Raw genomic sequence first — 24895 nt, forward strand, 5'->3', positions numbered from 1 at the left:
ATGCTAGTGTATGTTTTCTCCAGTTTCTTTTTGGAAGTACTCAGAGCTATGAGTTTTCCTCTCAGTACTGCTTTCATTGCATCCCATAGGTTTGGGTATGTCATGTTTTCATTTTCATTGAATTCTAGAAAATCCTTAATTTCTTTCTTTATTTCTTCTTTGACCCTGCTATCGTTTAATAGAGCATTGTTTAGTTTCCACGTGTATATGGGCTTTTTGTTGTCTTTGTTGCTATTAAAGACCAGTCTTAGACCATGGTGATCTGAAAGGATGCATGGGAGTATTTCAATCTTCTCATATCAATTGAGGCTCGTTGTGTGTCCAATTATGTGGTCTATTTTCGAGAAGGTGCCGTGAGGTGCTGAGAAGAAGGTGTATTCTTTTGTTTTAGAATGATATGTTCTGTAGATATCTATTAATTCCAGTTGCTTCATAGTCTCTGCTAGTTTTACAGTGTCCTTGTTCAGTTTCTGTTTCTATGATCTGTCCATTGATGAGAGTGGGGTATTAAAGTCTCCCACTATTATTGTGTGGGGTGAAATGTATTTTTTGAGCTTTAGTAGGGTTTCTTTTATGAATATGGGTGCTTTTGTATTTGGAGCATATATGTTAAGGATTGAGAGTTCCTCCTGACAGATTTCCCCTGTAATGAGTAAAAAGTGTCCTTCCTTATCTTTTTTGATAGCTTTTGGTTGGAAATTTATTTTATTCGATATTAGAATAGCCACTCCAGCTTGCTTCTTGGGACCATTTGCTTGGAAGTTTTTTTCCCACCCTTTTACTCTGAGATAGTGTCTGTCTTTGTCTCTGAGATGAGTTTTCTGTATGCAGCAAAATGCTGGGTTTTGTTGATGTATCCAGTCTGATAGCCTCTATCTTTTTATTGGGGAGTTGAGTCCATTTATGTAAATAGATATCAAGGAATAATGGTTGCTGTTTCCTGCTATTATTTGTTTTGTAGGTTGAATTGTGCTTGTGTGTCTTTCTTCTTTTGGTTTTCTTGCTTAGAAGTTTTCTTGTTTTTACTATGATGTAGTTCCCCTCATTGTATTGGGGTTTCCACCTATAATTCATTGTAGTGCTGGGTTTGTGGTCATATATTGTGTAAATTTAGTTTTGTCTTGGAATATCTTCATCTCTCCATCTATGGTGATTTATAGTTTTAGTGGGCTGGCACTTGTGCTCTCTTAGGGTCTGCATGATGTCTGTCTAGGCTCTTCTAGCTTTCATAGTCTCTGTTGAGAAGTCAGCTGTGATTCTGATTGGTCTGCCTTTATATGTTACATGGCCTTTTCCCCTTACTGCTTTTAGTATTCTTTCTTTGCTTTGGGCACTTGGTGTTTTGACTATTATTTGTCAGGAAGAATTTCTTTTCTGGTTCAACCTATTTGGAGTTCTGTCTATTGGAGTGCTTCTTTTATGCTAGTGGTCATCTCATTCTTAAGGGTAGGGAAGTTTTCTTCTACGATTTTGTTGAAGATATTTACTGTGCCTCTTAGTTGATATTCTTCATCCTCTTCTATTCCTATTATCCTTATGTTTGGTCTTCTCATTGTGTCCTGGATCTCCTGGACATTTTGGGTTAGGAGCTCTTTGGTTTTTGCATCTTCTCTGACTGTTTTGTCTATGTTTTCAATGTTGTCTTCAGCCCCCTGAGATTCTCTCTTCCGTCTCTTGTAGTTTGTTGGAAGTGCTTGCATCCATGACTCCTGATTTCTTTTTTAGGATTTCTATCTCTAGGATGGTCTCTTTTAGTGTTTTCTTTATTGTGTCCATTTCCATTTTAAATTCCTTCATCCATTCCTTCATCTCTTTGGTTCTGTTTTCTTCTAGTTCTTTGTGTTCTTTGAGTGTTCTTCTTGTTTCTTCTTTAAAAGCTCCTAATTCTTTATGCTTTTCCTCCCGTTCTTGTTTAAGGATCTCTATCATCATCTTGAGGTAGGATTTCGGGTCTGAGTCTTCTTTCTCTGGAGTGTTTGGGATTCCGCTGTTTGCTGTGATGGGAGAGCTGGGTTCTAGTGTTTACAGGTTGTCTTGGTTTCCCTGGGGTACATTCTTTCTCTTTCCTCTTGCCATCTTGTTGTCAGTGATTGTTTCTCGCCTTTTCCTTGTACCTGGCCTGTGTCCCTGGATCTCCGCTGTTCCTGGCGGCGTATGGTCCGAGCACCTGTTCTGCACCCAAAAGCCGCCAGCTGGGAACAGAGGGCCCAATGCTGGGTGCCTGGGTCCCTGGATCAAGCAGGGCAGGGGTGCACTTTCCATGTGCTCGGCAGAGATCTCTCTGCCCCCTGGCTAGTTGGAACACCTTCTCACCAGGCCTGTGTCTCTGGGTCTCCCAGGTAATTTCTTTAGATAAGGAAATTTCAAGATATCATAACGGGTCTGTGGCATGTTTATTATACTTCTTATGCAGTGAAATACAATGAAAAAAGGTGAACGAGATGGAAAGAAACACAAAAATACAGAACATAAAATATACAAAATACATATTTTGGAGAGAAAAAGTACACTAGAGAGCTTAATATAGCCAAGGCATTTACTTTGAGGCTGTAATTGTTAAGGAGATTGGCACCATTAAGGAGAGGCCTCTACCTCTCCATGGGAACAGTGAGAAGGGTGCCTTCTTGGCAAGGCCTCACCCAGCTAAGCTTCCTGCTTGTGATAAAGAAATTCCAAAAAAGCAATTGCTTCAAAATAAGAAAGGTGCTGCTAATGTCAAATAGGGTGAGTATCCATTCCAAGCTGGCAGCCAAACTTGAGAGTATATTGGATTTGTAAATGTGAAAAACAAAAGGTTTGGGGGAGGATCATGAATTCATCCTTCTAGGTTTCAGAGATGCCGAGATCAAGCAACATGTAACCATACAGAGGCCCTAAGAGGTCAGTGGGTGGATCTGTGAAAGCAAAGTCTAGCACTTCAGACATAGGACTCAGAGGAATCAAGCTAGAATTAGCCTAGAAGCCTTCTTCCTTTGTATTGACTCTCATAGGTTTAGAAGGTCCCATGCAAATTATCAAGCAAAAGTAGGCTTATCCAACTGGAAAGCCTGTGAACCACAGTGATGACTGGACCAGCAAGGAAGCCACAGTAGTGCAGTAGTGGCAGTAGTATCTTAGGGATAACCAAAAATTATCTAATAGGCTTAAGCTGTTCAATAAGAAGGAATTCTGACAGATGATATAAAAGTAACCAGCTACTGGAGAGAGCATAGGCCCTAGAGAAGATCCCACCACTTTTAGATCCAGAATACAATATAAGTTTCTGTTTTCTAAATATGTATACATACAGATTAAGTATAGTTCTCACTCCTTATCAAAGAAGTTCTTTCTGTAGCCACTGTTACCGAGATCTACATAGGGTTTTTAAGCCCTAACTGGTACATCTGCAATTCAACTTCCTACACCTGAAGCTCAGAGAAAATCTTGGAAGAGTGGCCGAAAAGGTTGGAAGGACCAGAGGTCAGTGATGTCTACTGTTTGATAGTGTCTCCTAGATGACATGGAAAATGCACCCATGAATTCAACAATATGGCTGCCTGAAAATACGAGCATAACACCATCACCAGTTGACATGCCAATGCAAACAGAAGAATTTCCACCTGAAGAAGAGCTAAAGGTGGTCATTTGCAGCTCAGAAAGGGATAATCAGTTTCCTCCAGGGAAGCACTCCCCACTAGGGTGTATAGTCCCAAGTGCTCAGCCCTGGACACATGAATATATAAGCAAAGCTAATTGGATTAAGTAAGTTATATATACATGTGTATGTGTGTGTGTGTGTGTGTGTGTGTGTGTGTGTGTGTGTGTATTCACATACATACAGATGTGTATGTATAAGTAGCAATAATAACTAAACAAATCATTAATTTGGGAGGGAGGGGAACATAGTACAAGCTGGACTTGAGGGAGGGTGATCTGGGAGTGATACAGATGCAGTGCTTGTGTAGCTTATGAAGTACTCAGAATCAGGGGGACTTAAGTAAGCGTGAGCTTTGGCTTGAGGAGGAGCCCCCAGATGGTGGAGATGTCAGAACCATGAGACAGCATCTGAGAAAAGCTGCATATAGGGAGCATAAGTAGCTCAAGAGAGCATTTAAAGTGAGATTCCCAGGCATTGAGCATGAAACTGTGTTATTTGGCCTTTGCCCTAGGTGGGTTTTGTTCTTGCTTTGGTCCAGTATTTTCTCACTGTGCTCCTTCTCTTCCCTTTGGAATAGGGATGTATATGTCATTGTATGTTAGAATTTTGCCACTTGCTTTTTGATTTTACAGAGGTTCACAGTTGAGTTTACCTGAACTATCCAAAGACACTTTGGATTTCAAGAGTGCTAAGACTGTGCAAAACTATAGAGACTTGTAAAGTTGCCCTAAATACATTTGCCTACATGGACCATAAAGTGAAATGTGGTAGTTGTGCTTTTAATTTTTTATGAATATGGGCATTTTGTTTGCATGTGTGTCTGTTTACCACATACATGTACATTCCAAGTGCCTATGAGACTAGAAGAGGGCATAGGATCTCCTAAGACTGGAACTACACATGGTTGTCAGTTAGGAATTGAACTGGAATCTAGAAGTGCTTCTAACTGCTTAGCTGTCTATCTCCCCAGCCTAAAATGTCATTTAAATGAGAAATGTTCCCCATAAGCGTCATGTATGTGAGCATTTAGTCTCTAATCCCTGGTGCAATTTGGCAATTTATAGTACATTTAACATCTCTTTACAGAAACAGTTAAAATCTAAAAAGGAAATAACAAAAAATAAATTCAAAATAGCATCAAAAGGGATAGCCTAAATAGTCTTAATGAAGACTGTCAAAAGAAATACAAGCGGTACTAGAAAGGGGTCTCTTAGAGCACTTGCTGGTTTTATGAAGGACTGAAGTAGGACTGCTGGGAGTGTTCTCTGTATCATAGTGTCTTGTCGAGAGGTATAACATAAATGCATAGTTGCCCTGTAGTGTTTATTTTATAGTCTTATATTTCTAAGAATTGTATTTTTGAGAGTTATAGAGCATAAGACATATGTTCATTCAGTTGGAATATGCCAAAGAAAATAGGATGAAACATCCCTGTTATAGATACTGTTGTATTACTGTGAAGAAATGTCATGGCAAGAAGTTTATAAATGGAAGCTTTGAATTTTGAAGGACTTGCAATTTTAGAAAGTTCACGAACATTATGAAAGAGACATGGTTGCATGCGGGCAGGCATGGTGCTGGGACAGTAGCTGAGAACTTATATCCTAATCCAAAGGCAGGAGGCAGATAGCTCAGTGTAAAAGGAATTAAATCATCTAGCTTGCCTGTATAAAAGACACACAATCCAGATATTTTATTTACAAGCTGTAAGCCTAGATTGGGCAGGTTTTGGAGCTATTCTAACTTATATCCCAGCCAAAAGTCCCATTACTTGGTATTTCTCTTGGCCACATGTTGTTCATGGTCCATCTTTTCTCGTGGCAGCCTCCTCCTCCCTTTGTCTTTTTCTCTCCCTCTTTTCTCTACCTGCAGCCCCCAGCCAGGTCATTGTAAACCTGCCTATTTCTATCTATTGCCCAGTCATAGGTTTTAGTCTTTCGTTGATCAATTAACTTGAGGAGCAAGATTATATAGCATCACTTGGTATACACGAGGATCTCATCGTTGGGGGACAACTAGATCTTGGGGGACCAGTATTTAACATTTGAATACAAGCAGCATCAGACCAATCTTCTATACCTCAAGACTGGCCCTAGTGTGTATTTAGGAAATCTCAAAGCCTACTTACTACTAGTCACATTGTAAGACTCAAATTGAATCTTATCTATTTGAGGCTCCCATGAATGAGGTAAGAGATTGGGGATTGATGCAAAAGCAAGAGGTTTATTAGTCCAGTACACTGGGGTGGCCTACATCCATAGGAGAGGTGACCCTAAAAGGCTGTTACAAGCAGTTTTTATACTTTTAGGGCTACAGGTTACATCAGCAAGGTCATAATTGAAATCATTTGCTAAGCATATAGGCCTTTGAATCTATTGGCTAGCAAGCATGTGACAGGCATTTGAACCAGAGGGTCAGGTGACTGTCAGTCAGTACATTCTGCGGTTTTTCAAGAATGTTTCTGCTCCTCCCAAGAACCTTGGGTAGATAATGGATCTTGGCCTAGCCTTGACCTGAGGCAGTGGGTGTAAGGCTGGCAGAAGCCAAGGGGTCCTTCAACATACCTTCTAATCCCTCCTAAAACAGTTCCACCAAGAAGGAACCAAGTATTCTATATATGAGCATATGAGGGATGTTCTTAAAATGCCACATTATATTCCCTGGACCTGTATGTCGGTTTGTAGCCATTATCATAATGCACAGTCCATTCAGTCCATCTTCAAAAGTTCCCATATTCCTTTAGAGTCTCAACACTAAAATAAATAAAAGTCTAAAGTCTATTATTCTGAGAATCAAGCCTGTCTCTTAACTATAACACCCTATGAAATCAAAAGTCGGGTTATATACTTTTGACCATTACCATTCTAAATGGGAGGAAAGGACATATAGTGAGGAAATGGACCAAAGCGGACTGAAACTCAGCAGGACAGACTCCAAATCCTGTAACTCTGATACCAAAGAGCTTATTAGGTATGATCTTTAGTCTCCCATTCCTTCCTGCTTTGTCAAATAAAATGCACCTCTCTTGGGCTGTTCCTATACCCTTTCTGCAGCTATTCCTGGCAAGTTTACTATGGCTCTGGCTTCTCCAACATCTTGAGGTCTCCAATGTAATCCAGGCTTCATCTTCAAAGGTTTGTCCAGGACTCCATGCAGGGACTTCCCTGCCCCATGCTTGGCCTTGGCTTTATCAGCTTTCCTTAACTTCCAAAGAAGATTCCGCACTGTTTTACTGTTGTATCCTTTATGGTTAAAGCCAGAACCAGAAGACTGAAGCTGCCAAGTTCTTCTACTTGCTTGGAATATAATTTGTCCCCTCCTTGAATTACATTTGCATAAACTCTGCATAGTTGCTCTTTAAAAACAAATGATTCCTTACACCTGGATTAGCTGGGCCGGTCTCTCCCTGAGGACATCACTTTATCCATTTATCATCAGGCCTTTCTTTAAATGGCTCATATATTTGAGCACAAGGCTTGGCTCCTACAGTACATTCTCTTGGGCTCTTTTTTCTCCTTAAACTGTATGTCCTGTCCTGTCCTTTCTTTTCCTTTCCTTTCTGTTCTCCTCTTCTCCCTCCCTTGCCCTCTCTCTCTCTTTGCCCAGCTTGCTTTTTCACTGTATATCTGGGTAAAGTGATCACTAACACCCATCCACATTACAGTCATTACTAGGTCAGCTTGAAATCTCTATCTAGTCACTACTACTATTTTCCTCTGAACCTTGAGCTGGGCCTCAAAAGTTCATATTGCGGCAATACAGTCTAACACACTTCTGCCTGGCTCAGCCATTAACTCCTCCCTACAACATTCAGCTGCCTTTCTGTCTCTTTCTAATTTAATTTTCATTTTTTTAAATGTATTCACTTTAAATCCCACTCACTGCACCCCTCCCAGGGCACACCCCCCCCCCACAACCCCTCCCCCATTTCCCTCTCTCCTTCCCCCTCGGTATCCCCTCTACCCTGGCACTTCAAGTCTCTGCAAGACTAGAGCACTTTCTCTCCCACTGAGGCCACACAAGGCAGCCCAGCTTGTAGAACATATCCCACAGACAGGCAGCAGCTTTTGGGACAGCCCCTGTTCCAGTTGTTCTGGACTTACATGAAGACCAAGCTGCACATATGTACAGGGAGGCCTATAGGTCCAGCCCGTGTAAGTACTTTTGTTAGTGGTTCAGACACTGAGAGTCCCAAGGGACCGGATTAGTCAACTATGTTGGTCTTGCCGAGGAGTTCCTAACCCCTTTGGGGTCTGCAGTCCTTTCTCCTAATCTTCCATAGGAGTCCCCAAGCTCCATCCACTGTTTGGCTGAGGATATCCACATCTGTCTGAGTCAGCTGCTGTGTGGAGCCTCTGAGTGGACAACATGCTCCTGTCTGCAAACATAATAGAGTGTCATTAATAATGTTAGGGACAGTGCTTGCCCGTGGGATAAGTCTCAAGTTGGGCTCCTGGTTCCTACATTTTCTGTAGACAGGATAAATTTTAGATTGAAAGTTTTGTGGATTAGTTGGCATCTCTATCGCCCCTCTGGGGTTCTGCCTGTCAGCTGCTTTTCTAATCCAAAGTTCCAAATTCCACATTCCACCACAAACAGCATGGTCAGGCCTGTTACTACAGAGAGCTACTCCCTGGTAGCAACTAATAGTTTTAATTACTGGTCTGTTGCTATGAAGAGATGCCACGACCAAGTCAACTAGTAAAAGGAAGCATTTACTTGAAGGCTTTTGTACAGTTTCAGAGGGTTATTAACCCATGGTCATAGTGGTGGAGACCTTGCAGCAGGCAGGCATGGTGTGACTGGAGTAGAAACTGAGAGTTTATATTTTGATCCACACACAGTAGGCAGAGATCTCCAGACTGAGCCTAGCTTGTGTTTAGGAAACCTCAAAGCCCACCCCTGGTGGCATACCTTCTCCCAAAGCCCACATATCCTTATTCTTACTATGACAATTAGGAACCAAACATTTAAATTTATGAGCCTATGGGGGCCACGCTCATTCAAGCCACCATAATTTCCAAGTTAATATAGGAAATTTAACAATTGAAAGAAAGGAAAGGGAAGGAAGGAAGTGGGGCTGGAGAGAGAGAGAGAGAGATAGCTCAGAAATACTTGCTGCTCTTAGTTTGGTTCCTAGACCCCTATATGACAGTTCATAACTGCTTATAACTCCAGCTTCAGAGGATCCAACACCTTCCAGCCTCCAGTTACCTGAATGGTCAAGGTGTTAACACACAGGTTCACACATACACATAAGTGGAAAATACTTTAAAGGGTGAAAGAAGATACAAAAGACAACTTGTGGTCTGTGTTTTACATAATTTAATATTGCTACTATTTCTGGTCTATCTAAAATGTGTTGTGTGTCTGATGCAGTGCTTTCATATTCCTAATGACATTTCTGTGCAGAAATAGAAAATCTACCCTTGAGAGACTCCATATTACCAAAACAATCTTTAAAGTAAGTTGAAGAAGACAAATCATGCTTCTTGATTATCCAAACTTACTATAAAACCACATAATTAATTATCTTAACATGGATCAGGATCTAGCTGGTATGTCTGACCCACAGGCCATGGGCTGCATGCACTTGTCGATAGTCGAAGATAGCTATGAATGTGGCTCAACACCAAATAGTAAACTTGAAACACATGAGATTTCTTTTGTGGCTTTGTTTTAAACTCATAAGTGGGAGCTTTGTAGATAATTGACAGTATCATTATGTTATAAAGTTGGGCACTGTCTTAGGATTTTACTGCTGTGAAGAGACACCAAGATCAAGGCAACTCTTAGAAGGACATTTAATTAGGGCTGCTTACAGGTTCAGAGTTTCAGTCCATTATTATCAATGCAGGAACATAGCAGCACCCATGCAGCCATGGTGCAAGAGCTGCTGAGAGTTCTGCATCTTCATCCACAGGCAGAAGACTGGCTGCAGGCGGCTAGGATGAAAGTCTTAAAGCCCACATTCACAGTGACATACCTACTCCAACAGGGCCGCACCTAATAGTGTCATTCCCTGGATGGAGTTTATGCAAACCATCACACGAATTCAGGAAGGAAATATATAAAGTCATATTGAAAACTTGGCAAAATGTCCACATCATTGGTTCTGGCAGTCATTTATTAGGTGTAACTCCACTTTTCAGGCAGGAAAAGAAACAGACAAATTCAACTCAACATTACGAAAATTGACAGGTTTTCTGCATTCAAACACTTCGTAGTTTTTGAATACAAAACTACAAGAAGAGCTTGTAGCTGGAAAAATATTTCATTTTTCTAATAATATCTGTTTTATACAGAGAACTTCTAAAACTTAACTACAACATTAAAACAGTTCAGAAATAGACAAAGGACTTAGTGATTTAAAGAATATTTAAAGAATAGTATTGAAGGTCAGTGTGTAAGGAGAGAAACTTAGAGCCACAGTTGTGGTTATCACAGTTGGGAGGGAGAAGTGTTAAGTTGCCGTTTAACAGATAAAGAATTTCAGTTTTACAAGATAAAGTATCTGGAGTTTATTGATACAGTGTAGATATATATAGTAATACTGAATTGTCCACTTATAAATGTTCACCTTGATTCATACTTCAAAACAGAAATAAATTCACAAATACATGCTAGAAGAAGAGACTTCTTTATCGTATGACTATATAAAATATCTAAGAGTAGTAAATGAAAAGAGGTTAACATTCTATACAGTTGTGTATCTGTGGTTAACAAGACCCTGTAAGTACTGTGTGGAAGATCAGATAGGAAATCAACTGAGATCAACACTATTTAATAAAAACTAGATTGCTATTCTTCAATCTGAGTACACAGGGGAGAAATTGTAAGAGGACAAAATTGGATCCCAGATTCTTTTCTAACTAGTATTGTGACTCTGAAGACAGTTCATAAAATCATCCATAAAATGAGTTTAACAAAGGTGTTGTGCATCAGAGTTAAATGACATAGTAACGACACTCATTGTGGCAGCAGAAAGGAACTCTACCACTGCCTTTACTGTTGCTTTCAGTATGATTTTCAGTTTCACTTTCTGGAATAAATGTGTTAAAACAAACTATTTAGAAGATTTTTGGAGATTTTTTTAATTATGTGAGAGTGGGGTATGGCATGTTAGTGCAGTGTCACTGGAAGCCAGAGTAGGGTATGTGGTCCATGGAGCTGGAGTTTAGGATGGTTGTTGACTGCTGAAACATCTCATATCCATTGGTCTCTTGAGATACAGCATCTTGCGTCCCATAAGGTTTGCTTTCATATAGCATGGGTCCCAAACTGATCGATGTTGTAGTTCAGCTGCTTGAGCTTTTTAGAATTTCCATTTCAGAAAAAGTCCTATATATTGATGCTAATATTTTTATATTTTCTCCTTTGACATAATTGAAATCATAACTAAGTAACTTTGACACCATATGAAAATTAATTTTTGCCAGTTTTTTTTTTTTTTTTTTTTTTTGCCGTGTTGCTTGCTAGTAATCGTTACTAGGGAAAATTAACTTTAGAAAATGCTTTAAAAATTTAAATCTAATATTTAATATATTTATATGCCACTTTTAGGGCTAAGATGGGTTAATAACGCAAAATGATAGTTAAATTTATCTTCCATATAGCTAAACTATTAAATTTACCTTAGTAACTTTAAGATAAGTAAGTTTTTAGGCAGTTTTACTATGTTATTAAGTTCATAACTTTGAACTATATGGTTTAATTATAATATTCCGAAGTCTAAAATTTGCAAGCACATAGGATAAAGGAATGCATCTAAAGGTTACTGTAGTTCTGTGACCAATAGTAACCCCTTCAACTTTCCAAGCGCACCGTTTGAGTGGCAGGCTAGTGACTCCCTCTGCTGGACCGAAGAGCCCTTTTATTTTATTTTTTGTTTGTTCGAAGGTTTTTGGTTTGGTTTTGTTATTGGAGGTTTTCAGTTTTGTTACTGTCATTGTTTTTCTGTTTCCTTTTTATAAAGAACAAATGTTTTAATATAGCATAGGCATAATCTCATTACTATGATATTTAGAGAGAAACCATGTCTTGTATATATGTGTAATGTGTAACCTTAACCAGATGTCATTTTCCATCTGTGTAAAGCATGTTCAGGAATACTCCTTTTTAAACTCCGGCAAAGTTGAGAAGGAAGAGGTTTGTTGCAGAACAGTGAAAGGGGGACTTTTGTGTAACTGATTCACTTTATATCCCACTCATTGCCCACCTCCTGGGCACCCCCTCGAACAATCCTTCTCACCCCCTTTCCCATCTCCTCTGAGCAAGTGCCACCCCCCAAGTATCTCTCTACCCTGCCACACACATCAATCTCTGCAAGGTTAGGCACTTCCTTTCCCACTGAGGACAGACAAAGCAGCCCAGCTGGAAGAACATATTATTCCACAAACAGGCAACAGCTTTACTAATAGTGTCCGTTCCAGTTGTTTGGGACCCACATGAAGACAAAGCTGCCCGTCTGCTATATATGTGTGGGAAGCCTAGGTTCAGCCCGTGTATGTGCTTCGGTTGGTGGTTCAGACTCTGAGAGTCCCAAGGGTCCAGGTCATTTGACTCTGGTGGTCTTCCTGTTGAGTCCTAGCTCCTTTGGCCTACCATCCTTCCTCCTGTTCTTCCATAGGAGTCCCCAAGCTCCATTCACTGTTAGGCTGTGGGTGTCTGCATATGTCTGAGTCAGCTGCTGTGTGGAACCTTTCAGAGGACAGCCATGTTAGGCTCCTGTCTACACGCACAACAGAGTATCATTCATAGTGTTAGGGACCCACTAACACTATGTGCTTGCCCATGGGATGAGTCTCAAGTTGGGCTGGTTATAGGTTGGCCATTTCCTCAGTCTCTGCTCCCTGGTCCCTGCACTTCTTTTAGTCAGGATATATTTTGGATTGAAAGTTTTGTGGTTAGGTTGGGTTGGTGTCTCTATTGCTCCACTGGGGTTCCTACAAGGCTGCAGGAAGTGGCCTCTTCAGGTTTCATATCCCCAGTGCTGGGGGGGTGGTCTTTACTTTTTATTGAGTCTTTGTGAATCTCACATCATGTACCCTAATCACATTCATCTCCCAGTCCCTCCATACTCACTCTCTACCTTACAACCTCCCCTGAAGGGGGTGGGAGGTATCTTAAAGCAAACATTGTGAAAAGGATGTTTCACATCCCTACAGTAACTATTTGTATTCTGGATTAGTGGACTGGGTAGAATTTGGGATTTTCAAAATATTCATGAGTAGGTGGTTAAAGGTCATGAATTGAGCTTCTTTCATGTGGAGAATGGGTGAGACTAAAAGACCAGCATTCCTTTCAAGGATTATCCACCAGACAGAACCGGTGACTATAACATTTCTATCTACCTCTGCCATAGTCTGCCCTCTACAAAACCCAGACATTTCAGATTCAAATTAATGTTGCTTTAATTGTTGCACTCAAAATTACTGTTTATGTAGAAGTTTTACTTGTCTAACAAAGTTTCTCTTTTCATATTGACAAGTTTGGTAGGTTTGATTTGAAAAAAAAAACTAATTTTGAGCACTTTGCTTATGTATTGAGGGGCTGTCTAGCTGTTCCTTTAACGTGTGCGTGTTCTTGATATGTTATTCTGCAGCTCTCAGTTTGTTAAAACGATTGCAGTAGCAGATCTAGAACAGATCTTCATTATTTACATTGAGTAACATGAAATTAGGATTTGTGTGTTTACTAGACTGATTTTCATAATTTATCTTGCAATTTATTTAAGGGAAGTTCTTAGAGTTAAAACTGATACTCTAGTCATAATGGACATTCATTTATTAGTCATGATTTATCATACATTACACCAGTATTGTAATAAAATCTCTTTTATCTTGTCCTTGTAACAAGATGGTGTTGCCTGGTTTGAGATACTGGAACTTGGAGAAAGAGAGGCTCTAAGAGCTGTAGTGTAGGAAACCATTAGTAAGCTTTTCCTTGTTTGACTTGTTACAAGGCTTTCAAAAGCATCACTAACATTGACTTGCTCTGCACAAGACTTCAGGGCGAGAGCAAGTAAATGAGAAGAGTGGGTACATTTGCATCTCAAGGCCTAGTTGTTGAATTTTGAATATTTCAAAGATGTCAATAATTTGTGTCTTTAAAATTGGACTGTAAATTTTAGAGAACTGTTTTATTTAATTTCTGCTTAGAAATGACTCTCATAGATATCTGAGATACTCAGTTTCTGAAAGTCCTTTTTTTAAATTCTAATTGCAGTCTTTGGCAATTAGCAAGCCCATTCTATTAAAGTGTAGAAATACTAAACTTACAAGTTAGCATTCTTGTGATAAGGGAAGAAAAACCTCAAAAAAGGACAGGAGGAGCGCCTACCTGCAGGATTTCCAGTGGCTGTCAGAAGCCATACTCTGTCAGCTACATGGCTGCTGTAATTACAGGTCCCTTTAGTGTGATCCCATGATAGAATTGGACTTTCAGGTCTGTTGAGTGCATTTATATTCTCAGATTTTACTGGTTTTAGTTTATCGCAGTTTGTATTTTGACAAATAGACACCCTTTTTATAGTTACCACTTATGTATACAGTTACATCCTATACTCTGTACCCTGACATCCCCTCTCATCATAGTTTTGCTGTGTGTGCTTGTGTGTGTTTGTGTTAACACAGCAAGACCCGGTCTCGGTGAAAAGGAAGAGTAGAGAAGGGAGAGGAGATAGAGAAGGAAAGTGAAGGAAAAAAATTAGTGATTAGAATACATAATCTAGCTTTGTTTCTTTGCTTTTAGTATTACTGTTTGAAAAGGCTACATGATTTTCCTCAGTTCAGATACAGTTATTAAATACAAATACTTGTATAAAATTATAATAGGTATAATGTGGTGTTTTATCAAATGATATAATACAGAATCCTGGACTTTATAAAAAATATTTAATTTGCTGTCATTTATTTTATTATTAGTTTTATTTACCCTATATCATAGATATGAGTGTTTTACCTGCATATAATTATGTACACCATTTGCATGCCTAGTGACCATGGTGACCAGAAGAGGATATTGGATTCCCTAAGACTGAAGTTACAAAGGGTCGTAAGGCACCATGTGGGTGCTGAGAATCAAACCCTGGGTCCTCTGCAAGAGCAACAAGTGCTGTTAATCACTGAGCCTACCCTCCAGATGTGATTCACTGTAATCAGATCCAAAATCTTTGGTTTCAGGAACTTGAAAATTTTTTCATAGATGATTGCTGTGATGATATTAGTATTTGGTTGCGAATTGAATGTAAAATGTTTGTTATGAAAGGTCTCCAGCTCACTGAAATAAAACAAATGTATTATGACAATGCTGGGTCTATACACAACTCCCAGGAGTCCAAATTACCTTTCATGGCATAATGGACTAGCAAAGTTGAACTCTTCTTTGTGTTGTGAGCTGTCAGGGGAACTAAAAACGTCAACATTTACAGTTGGTTTTTAGAAAGATCTAAGTCAAGTAGCAATCTTTAATATAAGCTATTAAAATTTTATCCTAAACATGTAATAAGAAAGGCTGAAACACAGAAACAATGGCTAGAGAGAGAGAGAGCTCATCAAGTAAGAGCACACACTGCCCTTCTAGAGGACATGAATTCATTTTCCAGCACCCCTAAGTAGCACACACCACAACTCCAGGAGACTGAGAACCTCTGGTCTTTGTACATGTACATGCACCCACACACGCACACACTTAAAGATAATACCAAGTCTTTTTTAAAAAATACAGATAAACTGGGATAATGTAAAAGTTTCACTGTAGCGTTATATTTAAGTTTCACTGACTTAAGAGAGAAATCAGTGACGTTCCTCTAAACAACAGAAGTACATTAGCACTGTTTATACAGCTCTGACGTTTTTCATCTCCATTGACAGCCTTCCCTAGTTTCTGCTCACCACTCTTCCTTTTCCTTGTGAATTTGACCACTAGATCCTGTTTTAAATAACATGGTTAGCCTCTTAGTGTAGCATGTACAATTTTAAATTAAAATGTCATTGGAGACTTGAGTTTTTTGCATCAGTGGGTTGGCTATTTTTATATAAATCCAAATTGGCAATTACTGTTATAATAATCTTACTGATTTTCTTTCATCCTCTTAAATATTTCTATTTAATATTTTTAATGTCGACTTTACTTTTACTTTTTTAGACTGAATCAGGATATGGATCTGAGTCCAGCTTGCGTAGACATGGCTCAATGGTGTCACTGGTATCTGGAGCAAGTGGCTATTCTGCTACATCCACATCTTCATTCAAGGTTTGTGAGTATAATGCTTTAAGGAAATGCCATGTGAGTTTAGTATTGGACATTGTGAGCACGACTTGGGTTGTATGTGTGTGTGTGTGTGTGTGTGTGTAATCATTTGGGTTTCAGGAGTTATCCTCCATTTGTCAGGTTTGGCAGTAAGCATTTTTATCCTCTGAGCCTTCTGACCTCCTTGATAGGATTTTTAGTTTTTATTAAAAGAACTTTTCCACAGTGTGATTTATTTTGAAGTTGTTATAAAATATGATTATAAGAGATGAAATCATGGTGCACATAAATATAAAACGAACACATTAGATTGTATTAACTCTATTCATTAATGATGAAAGATACAACTTGGTTCAAAGGAGAATCTGGAGAATATTAAAATAACTTGCTGATGTAAAACTGACCATCATCCACAAATTAATAATCAATGCCTCAAGGAATATGGCTCCGTGGCGGAGCACTTGACTAGCTTGCAAACTTCTGGGGCTAATCATTGCACTGCAGAATAATCAGTGCTTCTGCACATATTTGTTTGCATCACTTGACACAAATGTCACATAGCACTATTTGATTTCTATCAAAAGACTTGTCAAATAACTCATATTCAATGAAAAGGAAAAACTTAGGTGGCCAGACTTCATCTTCCCCTCAGGGTTTTCTTGACAACAGTCATTTATACTACTAAATTACATCCAGTAATAATGAATTTGTTCATTTCAAAGTCTGTCTGTCTCTTCACAGTGTTTTAGCAGATTATTGGGCAGTATCGCTCTCCTATTATCTATGGGTTTGTCAGTTTCAAAGCCCTCTTCAAGCCTGTTCCTAAGAATATTACCTTGAACTTCATAGCTCTAATTACCCCATTCCCTCGATGACAGGGTATCAGCCTAAAAGGTGAAAGCCCAGCTTTGTTTTTCTTGATTCACCCTCTCCTTTATGTTTTGCAGAAAGGCCACAGTTTACGAGAGAAGTTGGCTGAAATGGAAACCTTTAGAGACATCCTGTGTAGGCAGGTTGATACTCTCCAGAAGTACTTTGATGTCTGTGCTGATGCTGTCTCCAAGGATGAACTTCAAAGGGATAAAGGTTAATTAAGCTATTACCACTATTTTTTACTTGGAGAATGAGTAGATTTAAAGCCTCTAAATCTTAATGGGAAATGTCTTTAAGTAATAAAGGTAATTAGAGTCGCTTTTTTCAGAAACTACTAGTATAACGGATTTCGGTGTCCATGTGGCTTGAGTACTTTAGTAACATACTAATTCATTTCTGATTATCCGTACCAGATGCCATTTTAATGATACTCTATTATGTTACAAGTAATATCTTGGTAATATAGAACACCTCACATTATTTCTGAATAATTTACCCCTTGAAGTCTGTTAGAAGATCTTCCAGATGCTAAATCAGTCATGTGATTAGTTTCTCCTACGTTTTTCTCGTTTTTCTTTCCATTTCTCTCTTTAATTTAGCTCTTTTGCTATCTCTTTCTTCCCCCTTCCTCTCTGTCTTTTTCTCTCATAGAAAAATTTAGTGTGTGGGGAGAGTTACATATTTTTAAAAAATAACTTAATGGGTTCTTATATTAAAGGAAAATCATGTAATCTTCAATTAGCTTATTTTTTTCTTTTGATTTTTTTTCAGACTGGGTTTTTCTGTGTAGCCCTGGCTATCCTGGAACTCACTTTGTAGACCAGGTTGGACTAGAACCCACAGAAATTCATCCACCTGTCTCTGCCTCCAGAGTGCTGAGATATAAGGCATGCACCACCACCACCCAGCTCACTTAGCTTTTAATTTGAGTCTTAAAATTATTTCTCCTTTGTTAGTGCTGAAGATAATGTTGATGTCAACACATGTTCAGTTCTTCTTTCAATTCCCATCAAAGTGAAAATGAACTCTGCAGCATTATTAGCAGCTAGCACTGCGCTCACTCCTAGTGTAAGTGCATTGCAAGGCATGGCTGAATTTCTTGGCCTTATGAAATATGTTTGACTTCAAGTTAGTTTTGTCTTTTTTATGTTTTGTTTCCTTTTTCTGCCTTCTGTATTAATAATTTATATTTGCATTTTTTTCACCTTTGTTCATCTTTTAGCTATAACTCTGTTACTTTAATGACTACCTTCGGGCTTATGGTTTACATATATAACTCACCACAAGTCTGTCTTCAAAGTAATACTGTAATAGCACTTCATGTATAAAACTAGAGCTTCCAGTAGTGTATTTCCTTTTTTGTTCCACTGCCGAGGCAAGGCTTTTCTGAATTTTCTAGCCAGATCTCTATGAGGTTTTTCATGGTGCACTGTAGAAATGAGGAGCTTGCCTTCCCTCCCATGAGCACGTCTCAGAAGGCTCCTGCTGACCGAGCCACATCTTGCTGCTGACTTGTGGTGCTTTCTTTATGTACTTCTCTCCTTGCTGTTTATCTCCCTGTGGAAACTGTTGTGCTTTGTCTCAGCTGCATCTCCTCTCAGGAGTCTACCAGGTTTCTTGTCTTTAATGCACAGGCAGCTGGAGAAGTCACAGAGCTCATGTTGTTTGTTTCCAGCTCTTGGAATCACTCTATTTACTGGTATCTAATAACCAGTGTCCATTGTCTTGTAGATTCTGTCCTCTTTTTAGAATTTATGGTAAAGAATAAATTCTGTCCCTGTTATTAACCTAACCAAGAGCAGAAATCTTGTCCATTGGCCATAGCCCCGTCTCATCTTTATATTTAAAGATGTGGGACCCTGTCTCAAAGATACTACAGAGACTGAGTAAGATAGGGCATTGACCTCTGACCTTAAGCACACAGGCTCAGTAATAGAATACTTGTTTAGCATGAGGAGACATTATTCAATTCCTATGCGTGAAAAAATGGGGTGGGAACAATAACAAGTTCTTAAGGACTGTTTAATCTGTTCCTGTGAAAATGAGGAAGAGGGACTAATTTTATCCTTTACCATAAATCTTTAAAGGTGAACAAAATGTGTGAAATAGTGGACACTGCTTCTCAGGTCTCACACACACACACACACACACACACACACACACACACACACAGAGAGAGAGAGAGAGAGAGAGAGAGAGAGAGAGAGAGAGAGAGAGAGAGAGAGAGAGACTGTACCACATACCCTGAATAGTTCTTTCAAGTGCCTCAAAGATCTTATTCCAAAGGAGACAATCTGTTGCCCTTATCAAGAGCAAGTCTTGTTCCCATCAGTTTTATATATAATTAGACTTTCAAAACAAAAGGGTGAAAATCCCTACTTGCCACTGGTAGATGATGTGGTGGAGAATATTAAACCCAAAAAACATTAGAATTTAATCTAAAATTAGTTTTAAATTTAATCTAAAAAAGAAGTGACTTTTTTTTAATGGTTACAACAGATATTTATTTAAAGTGAGGCATATGTAGAGCATATAATTCTTAAATTGTGATTGGGGATGAAATAACTCCATAAAAATATAGTGAGATTAGGCACACCCACAGGTCTTAACTACAAGATCACTTCTTGGTCCACTCTTCTCTCTCCTTTTTTTCCCGAATAACCTCTTCCAGATAGGGTTCCAGGTAGAATTTGTCCTCCTCATATTCTGTCCACGGATCCTTAGGCAAGATCTGATGCCTCATAGTCAGGTCTGGGCCTCTCTGAATTCGAAACGTCCTGTCATTATAAAGGTCCCCGGGAAGCCTTCTTATGGCTTCTTCTACATCTTCAGTTTCGTGTATCATCTCGCATTAGCCCCGGTTTATAGAATCCTGCAGCATTATAATACCACTTTCGAAATCCAGCCAGCCACTTGCTTGATGCTGCAACAGCAGGTCTGCCCACCATTAGGACCTAAGAGTTGTGACTTTCTATAAGTTTGAAAAGTCACTCTTTAAGCAAGTATAAAAGTTGAGATTAATCTTTTAAAAATAATTATTTGCAGGTGACTGTAATGTTAATTAGAATGGTAAAAAAACTAAATATAAGGGGAAAACCCTGAAGTAATTCATTCCAGTAATCTGAGGGTCCGTGCTTTTGAATCAAGCATGAAGAATAGAGAAAACCTCATTTTAAGAGAATGCTATAATAATTAATTCTTATATTGTTGTATAATATTTACCATGAAGTGTTTTAGGTGTTTGATATTATTCGTTACAATTTTGGGGTGTGTGTGTGTCTGTGTGAACTATGCAAAAGTAATAAGCCAAAATGGCTTAAGTAAGTTCCATTTTCTCAAAGTTGTGAAAGCATTCATTGTTGGCAGTATTGACTTCTCCATGGGTGATGATCCTGGATGATCACTGGCATATAAGCACTGTCTTCTTGTAGTGTCAGGTCTGCACTTGTGCTTCCAGATGCCTCTTATGATGACAAAGTCAGATTAGGCTCCTCCTGATGACCTCATAGTTACTTAACTGCACTGTATAGTCACATGCTGAGGTGCTGGCAACTCAGATTTCAACATAAAAATGGAAGTAGTTGGAGATAAATATTTACTTGACTGGTGTCTTAGGATAGTCAGATACTGAGAAATTGCTCACTGATTATTTGAATAATATAGGAGATCTTAAGAAAAAGAAATTGGGCTGGAGAGATGGCTCAGCAGTTAAGAGCACTAACTGCTCTTCCAGAGGTCCTGAGTTCAAATTCCAGCAACCACATGGTGGCTCACAACCATCTGTAATGAGATCTGATGCCCTCTTTGGTGTGTCTGAAGACAGCTACAGTGTACTTACATATAATAAATAAATACGTATTTTTTTAAAATGATGTATCATGCTGTCATGAACCCAATATATCAGAAACAAATAGACACATTTGTGTTTTTACTTTTCAGGATGCCATCATTTAAATTCACAAGCCATATTATTCATAATTCATCTCATTTCATTGATAGCTGGCTTGTCACTGCTTAGAAATGGTGGGACCTGGGAGAATGGTGCCAATAGATGAGGTGAACTAAAGTCTCATGCAATAGTCAACTTTATTCAGAGCATCAGACAATGTATACTCTGAGGGTTAAGACTGGTCACCTGGGTAAAGTTTTCATAAGTTCAAGCTGTATGTAATCACAAGAACAAGCCACACACAGGTGGCAAAAACCTATTTTTCCATGGAGGAACATAAAGGATAGTTTAAACATTTAATTGAATAATGTCAGAAAGCAATATTGAATAATCTGAAGTAAACTCAACTCTTTCACTACACCTGGGAGGAACATGAAACCCTATTCCAAGAATAATTCCATGTTTTAAAGAAACTGACTTATGTGATGTTTTAAATCACAAGACTTCTTGATTGCTTGGAATTTTCTCACAAGCCCTCAAAATTGTTCTCACACAACTACATTCATGGACATTGCTCCAGCACTGGCCTTTGGCAATCAGAAGCTTTATTGCATACTTAATTGCTAATATTTTCTCAGATCAGAGACCCAACATATATATTTGTACATGTATATATTTATATATTTAGATATTTAGATGATAGAATATCTACAGAGGTGTAGAATGCCTCTGTACTCAAAGGTGCCATACTAAAGGTAAAGGCAGAGACCTAATACAGATGGAAAGAAAGACTGTAAGTAGTTAGATAAGTTACTGAGGAACCCAGTGGAAGAACCACTGGGAAGCCCTCAGAGCTAAGCTATTGGCTGAGTTGTAGAGTTGCAGTGTTTGTGTAGCTGCAGGATTCAATTAAGGGACCAATTCCAGGTGGTTTGGTCTGGACAAAGACTAAGACTTTGAGGCTCCTTCAGTTATTGGAGGAATCACGGTGACCAGAAGTCTTTTAGACACTTTGGCATTCTCTGCCTTTGGCACTTTAACTCATTCATCAGGAGGTAAGTAACTGCTCAGTTAGGTTATCATCATTATCATAGTATTAGCTGCCTTTTTTTATGGAGTTCAGATGAAGTTGTTGCACCTTTCATTGATGTAGTGTTAGATAATGGACCTGGTTTTTCTGTGTGTACATCTGATCCCAGTCTCCTTTTGATGTGTTTGTCAGGGGTACTGTTTTACTTGTCAGTATAAGGTTTTCTTTTTCTATTTCTCATTGTTGTGTGGGACAGATGGTGATATCTGCATACACAGTTGAAATTCAGAATCATTCTGCATTTGCTCTCAAAATGGAGCCAATTGCTGCTTTGCAAAATGCAGTCAGTCATCCCAGGAAAGGTGCTGCCTGAAATCACTGTGGCTTGCAGTCTGGAGTAACTTAAAGGGGCACATCCTAATCTGTATGATACCCTGTATCCTGCTTTTACTGAATCAAAACATTGGAGGAAAGAGAGGGAGAATTTGAAAATATATTCTTTGTTTATCAGATGAGTCTGCATGACTTTTTTAGTAGAAATAGAACGTAGCTTATTGTAAGCAAGCCTTCTGAAGGCCATGAGGGAAGGCCACCAGAAAGAGAAAACAAAACATATAGAGGCTATTTGAATTTTCCAAGTGAAACTATCTTTCAAATCATGAGACTAGATAAAGTCTAGAACAAATATAATGAAATATCTGTTTCTATAGGAAGTCCTGGGTAGAGGATAGATAATAATATGCTAATCTTCATTGATAAGATTAGGGAGATTTAAAACTTCCCTGGCAAATGAAGTAAAGATCTTAAAAGGTACTTTCAGGTACCTTCTGGTCATCCTTACAGCATCTGTCTGAGAACTAATATAAGAATGGTTTCATTGTAACTTCAGTGGCTAGCATAAATCACTGTTCTCTGAGACCAAATATGCAGGGTAAATTCATGTGAAAAATAGTTCCAGATTTCATTTATTTTATAACATATATTTGCCTAAAGTCAACATAAAATCTAAAAATTTTTCTCATATTAATGCCTTCAATGAGAGCATTATTGCAAGTGTGCCCTTAATGAGTTTCTTATTATTTTATCAACAAGGAGATAAAGATCTATAGAATCTGAGAACATATTTAATTTTGGCACAAAAGCGTATTGAATACTTAGAAGGATAGAAAGAAAAAATGTCATTCAGATATCATCCAGTTACATAGAAATCAGTACACAGTGTTACACAAAGTAGCAGCTTGTGATTTGAAAATGTGAATAGCTAAATTTTATGTGCAAATAAAGGTATTTTTCAATCTGATTCTCACACTGGTCAAGAAAGATTAAAACAGTCTCTTTCTATGAAATGTAGAGCCCAAAGTACTCCTCCAGTAAAGAAACACAGACAATTCATAAGATAATAATAGTTAGAAAGAGATTCCTTCTGTAGAAAGCCCTCAAAACATAATCAGGATCACACTGCTGTATAGAGACACTACGACCATGACAACTCTTACAAAGGAAAACATTTCCCTGAATATACAAAAATAGTAGATTCAAGAATTCCCAGGGACCAGAGAAGGTATCTCACTTTACAGTTGCCAGTTCTTCTAGGTCTTTTCAAAGTTTTTATTTTGTTTTTATCTGCATATGTGTGCAGGTATGTGGGCATGTATGTACCATAGTGCCTGTGTTGAGGGAGTTGGTTATCTACTTTCACTATATGGGTTCATAGGATTGAACTCTTGTTGTCAGGCCTGGTGGTAAGTGCTTTTACTTTGCTACACCACTCTAGGACTATCAGAGTCATAGAATTACCCTAGTGAAAGTAGAAAGATAAGAAGACTAAACAGTAACCATCAATTCCACAAATGACAATACAGTTTTTAAGTAATATATTTAATGACATTATACAACATAGTTATAAAGTATATCTTGGTAACCAGTGAAAACACAAAATATGGATAAGAGCTTATGCTTATTCTTGGATGTAAGAATAAAGCAGTTCTTATTGTAATATCTTTCAATTTTTTTTATTTAGTGGTAGAAGATGATGAAGATGACTTCCCTACAACTCGTTCTGATGGCGACTTCTTGCACAACACCAATGGTAATAAGGAAAAGCGTAAGTAATGCCTTTTCTCCCTCTGTTAGATGAAGTATACTTTGTAAAGTTATATCACTATATGTCAAAAACTAATTTCTAACTAATTTTCAAAAGCAATGAAACTCCTGAAATCTGAAGTTAAAATATCTTTGAAGAAAAGTTATGTAGGTAAAATATATATGCTGATATCTTGTTAATAATGGCTTGCTGTATAGTTAAGGCTAGTCCTAAATGCCAAATATTAATCTCAGTTTATTAGTATTGGCAAAGTTAGTTGTTAGCAGTAAAAGAGCTTTATTCTTAGCTGGAAAGTACTATTGGGGATTTGATTTCAATGTTTTGTTTGAGTGTAATTTCTCTGTGTTTAATGTACTCTTCTGCACTTGATAAATTGGTGTTGAAAGTATTTGATGAGTTATTAGGGAAAACTTCATGAAGAATTCCAAATTTTTCATTAATATGAAGAATAAATTATACTGTTATTTGACATCTACCTAAAAATATTCTGAAGTGGATTCCTAGGTTTTTAAGATGAATGAAAGTTTTATGAAAATTTAAGTATTTTTACTGAAATTATAGAAGAATATAAAGTAAAACCTAGCAGTAACGTATTTTTCATTGTTTTTAAGCTTTTTTATATATGTAATTTCCTGTTTCCTACTAGAGCATCCCATTATTGGTGCTAAAATTTACTGCTTTTCTCGTCCCACATTTTCTTTCTTTCTTTCTTTTTTTCTTTCTTTCTTTCTTTCTTTCTTTCTTTCTTTCTTTCTTTCTTTCCTTCTTTCTTTCTTTCTTTCTTTCTTCTTTCTACTTCTTTCATTTTTAACTCCTTTCTTCCTTACAATGTACTTCCCCATCCTTCTTCCAGAGGTCCTGAGTTCAATTCCCAGCAACCACATTGTGGCTCACAACCATCTATAATTGGGATCTGATCCCTTCTGGTGTGTCTGAAGACAGCTACAGTGTACTCATATAAAAATAAAACAAAATAAATGTTAAAAAAAAAAAAGAATTTCTGGGGGAATCACCATCCCTGACCTCAAACTCTATGACAGAGCAATATGATTTAAAAAATGTATGGTATTGGTACAGAGACAGACAGGTTGTCAGGGATTAGAATTGAAG

The 24895-nt window shown here is 38.2% G+C and overlaps 1 protein-coding gene and 1 pseudogene across 5 annotated transcripts in view; one reads left to right on the plus strand and one right to left on the minus strand.

Moving 5' to 3' along the window:
• Positions 1–24895, plus strand: part of CERT1 (ceramide transporter 1) — a 98922-nt gene that overhangs the window by 47087 nt on the left and 26940 nt on the right. For 3 of the 4 annotated variants that reach the window (XM_080925303.1, XM_080925304.1, XM_080925302.1), the window contains exons 4-6: positions 15785–15892; positions 16837–16975; positions 23702–23785. In XM_080925303.1, coding sequence (XP_080781429.1) covers positions 15785–15892; positions 16837–16975; positions 23702–23785 — 331 coding nt within the window. The remainder of the gene's footprint in view (positions 1–15784; positions 15893–16836; positions 16976–23701; positions 23786–24895) is intronic. The other variant, XM_080925301.1, reaches the window with a different exon arrangement.
• LOC308427172 (cytochrome b-c1 complex subunit 7-like) lies at positions 19380–19710 on the minus strand (annotated as a pseudogene). Its single transcript has one exon. The product of its transcript is annotated as a cytochrome b-c1 complex subunit 7-like (transcript).

Source organism: Micromys minutus, assembly GCF_963924665.1.
Source record: "Micromys minutus genome assembly, chromosome: 11".
Lineage (NCBI taxonomy): Eukaryota > Metazoa > Chordata > Mammalia > Rodentia > Muridae > Micromys > Micromys minutus.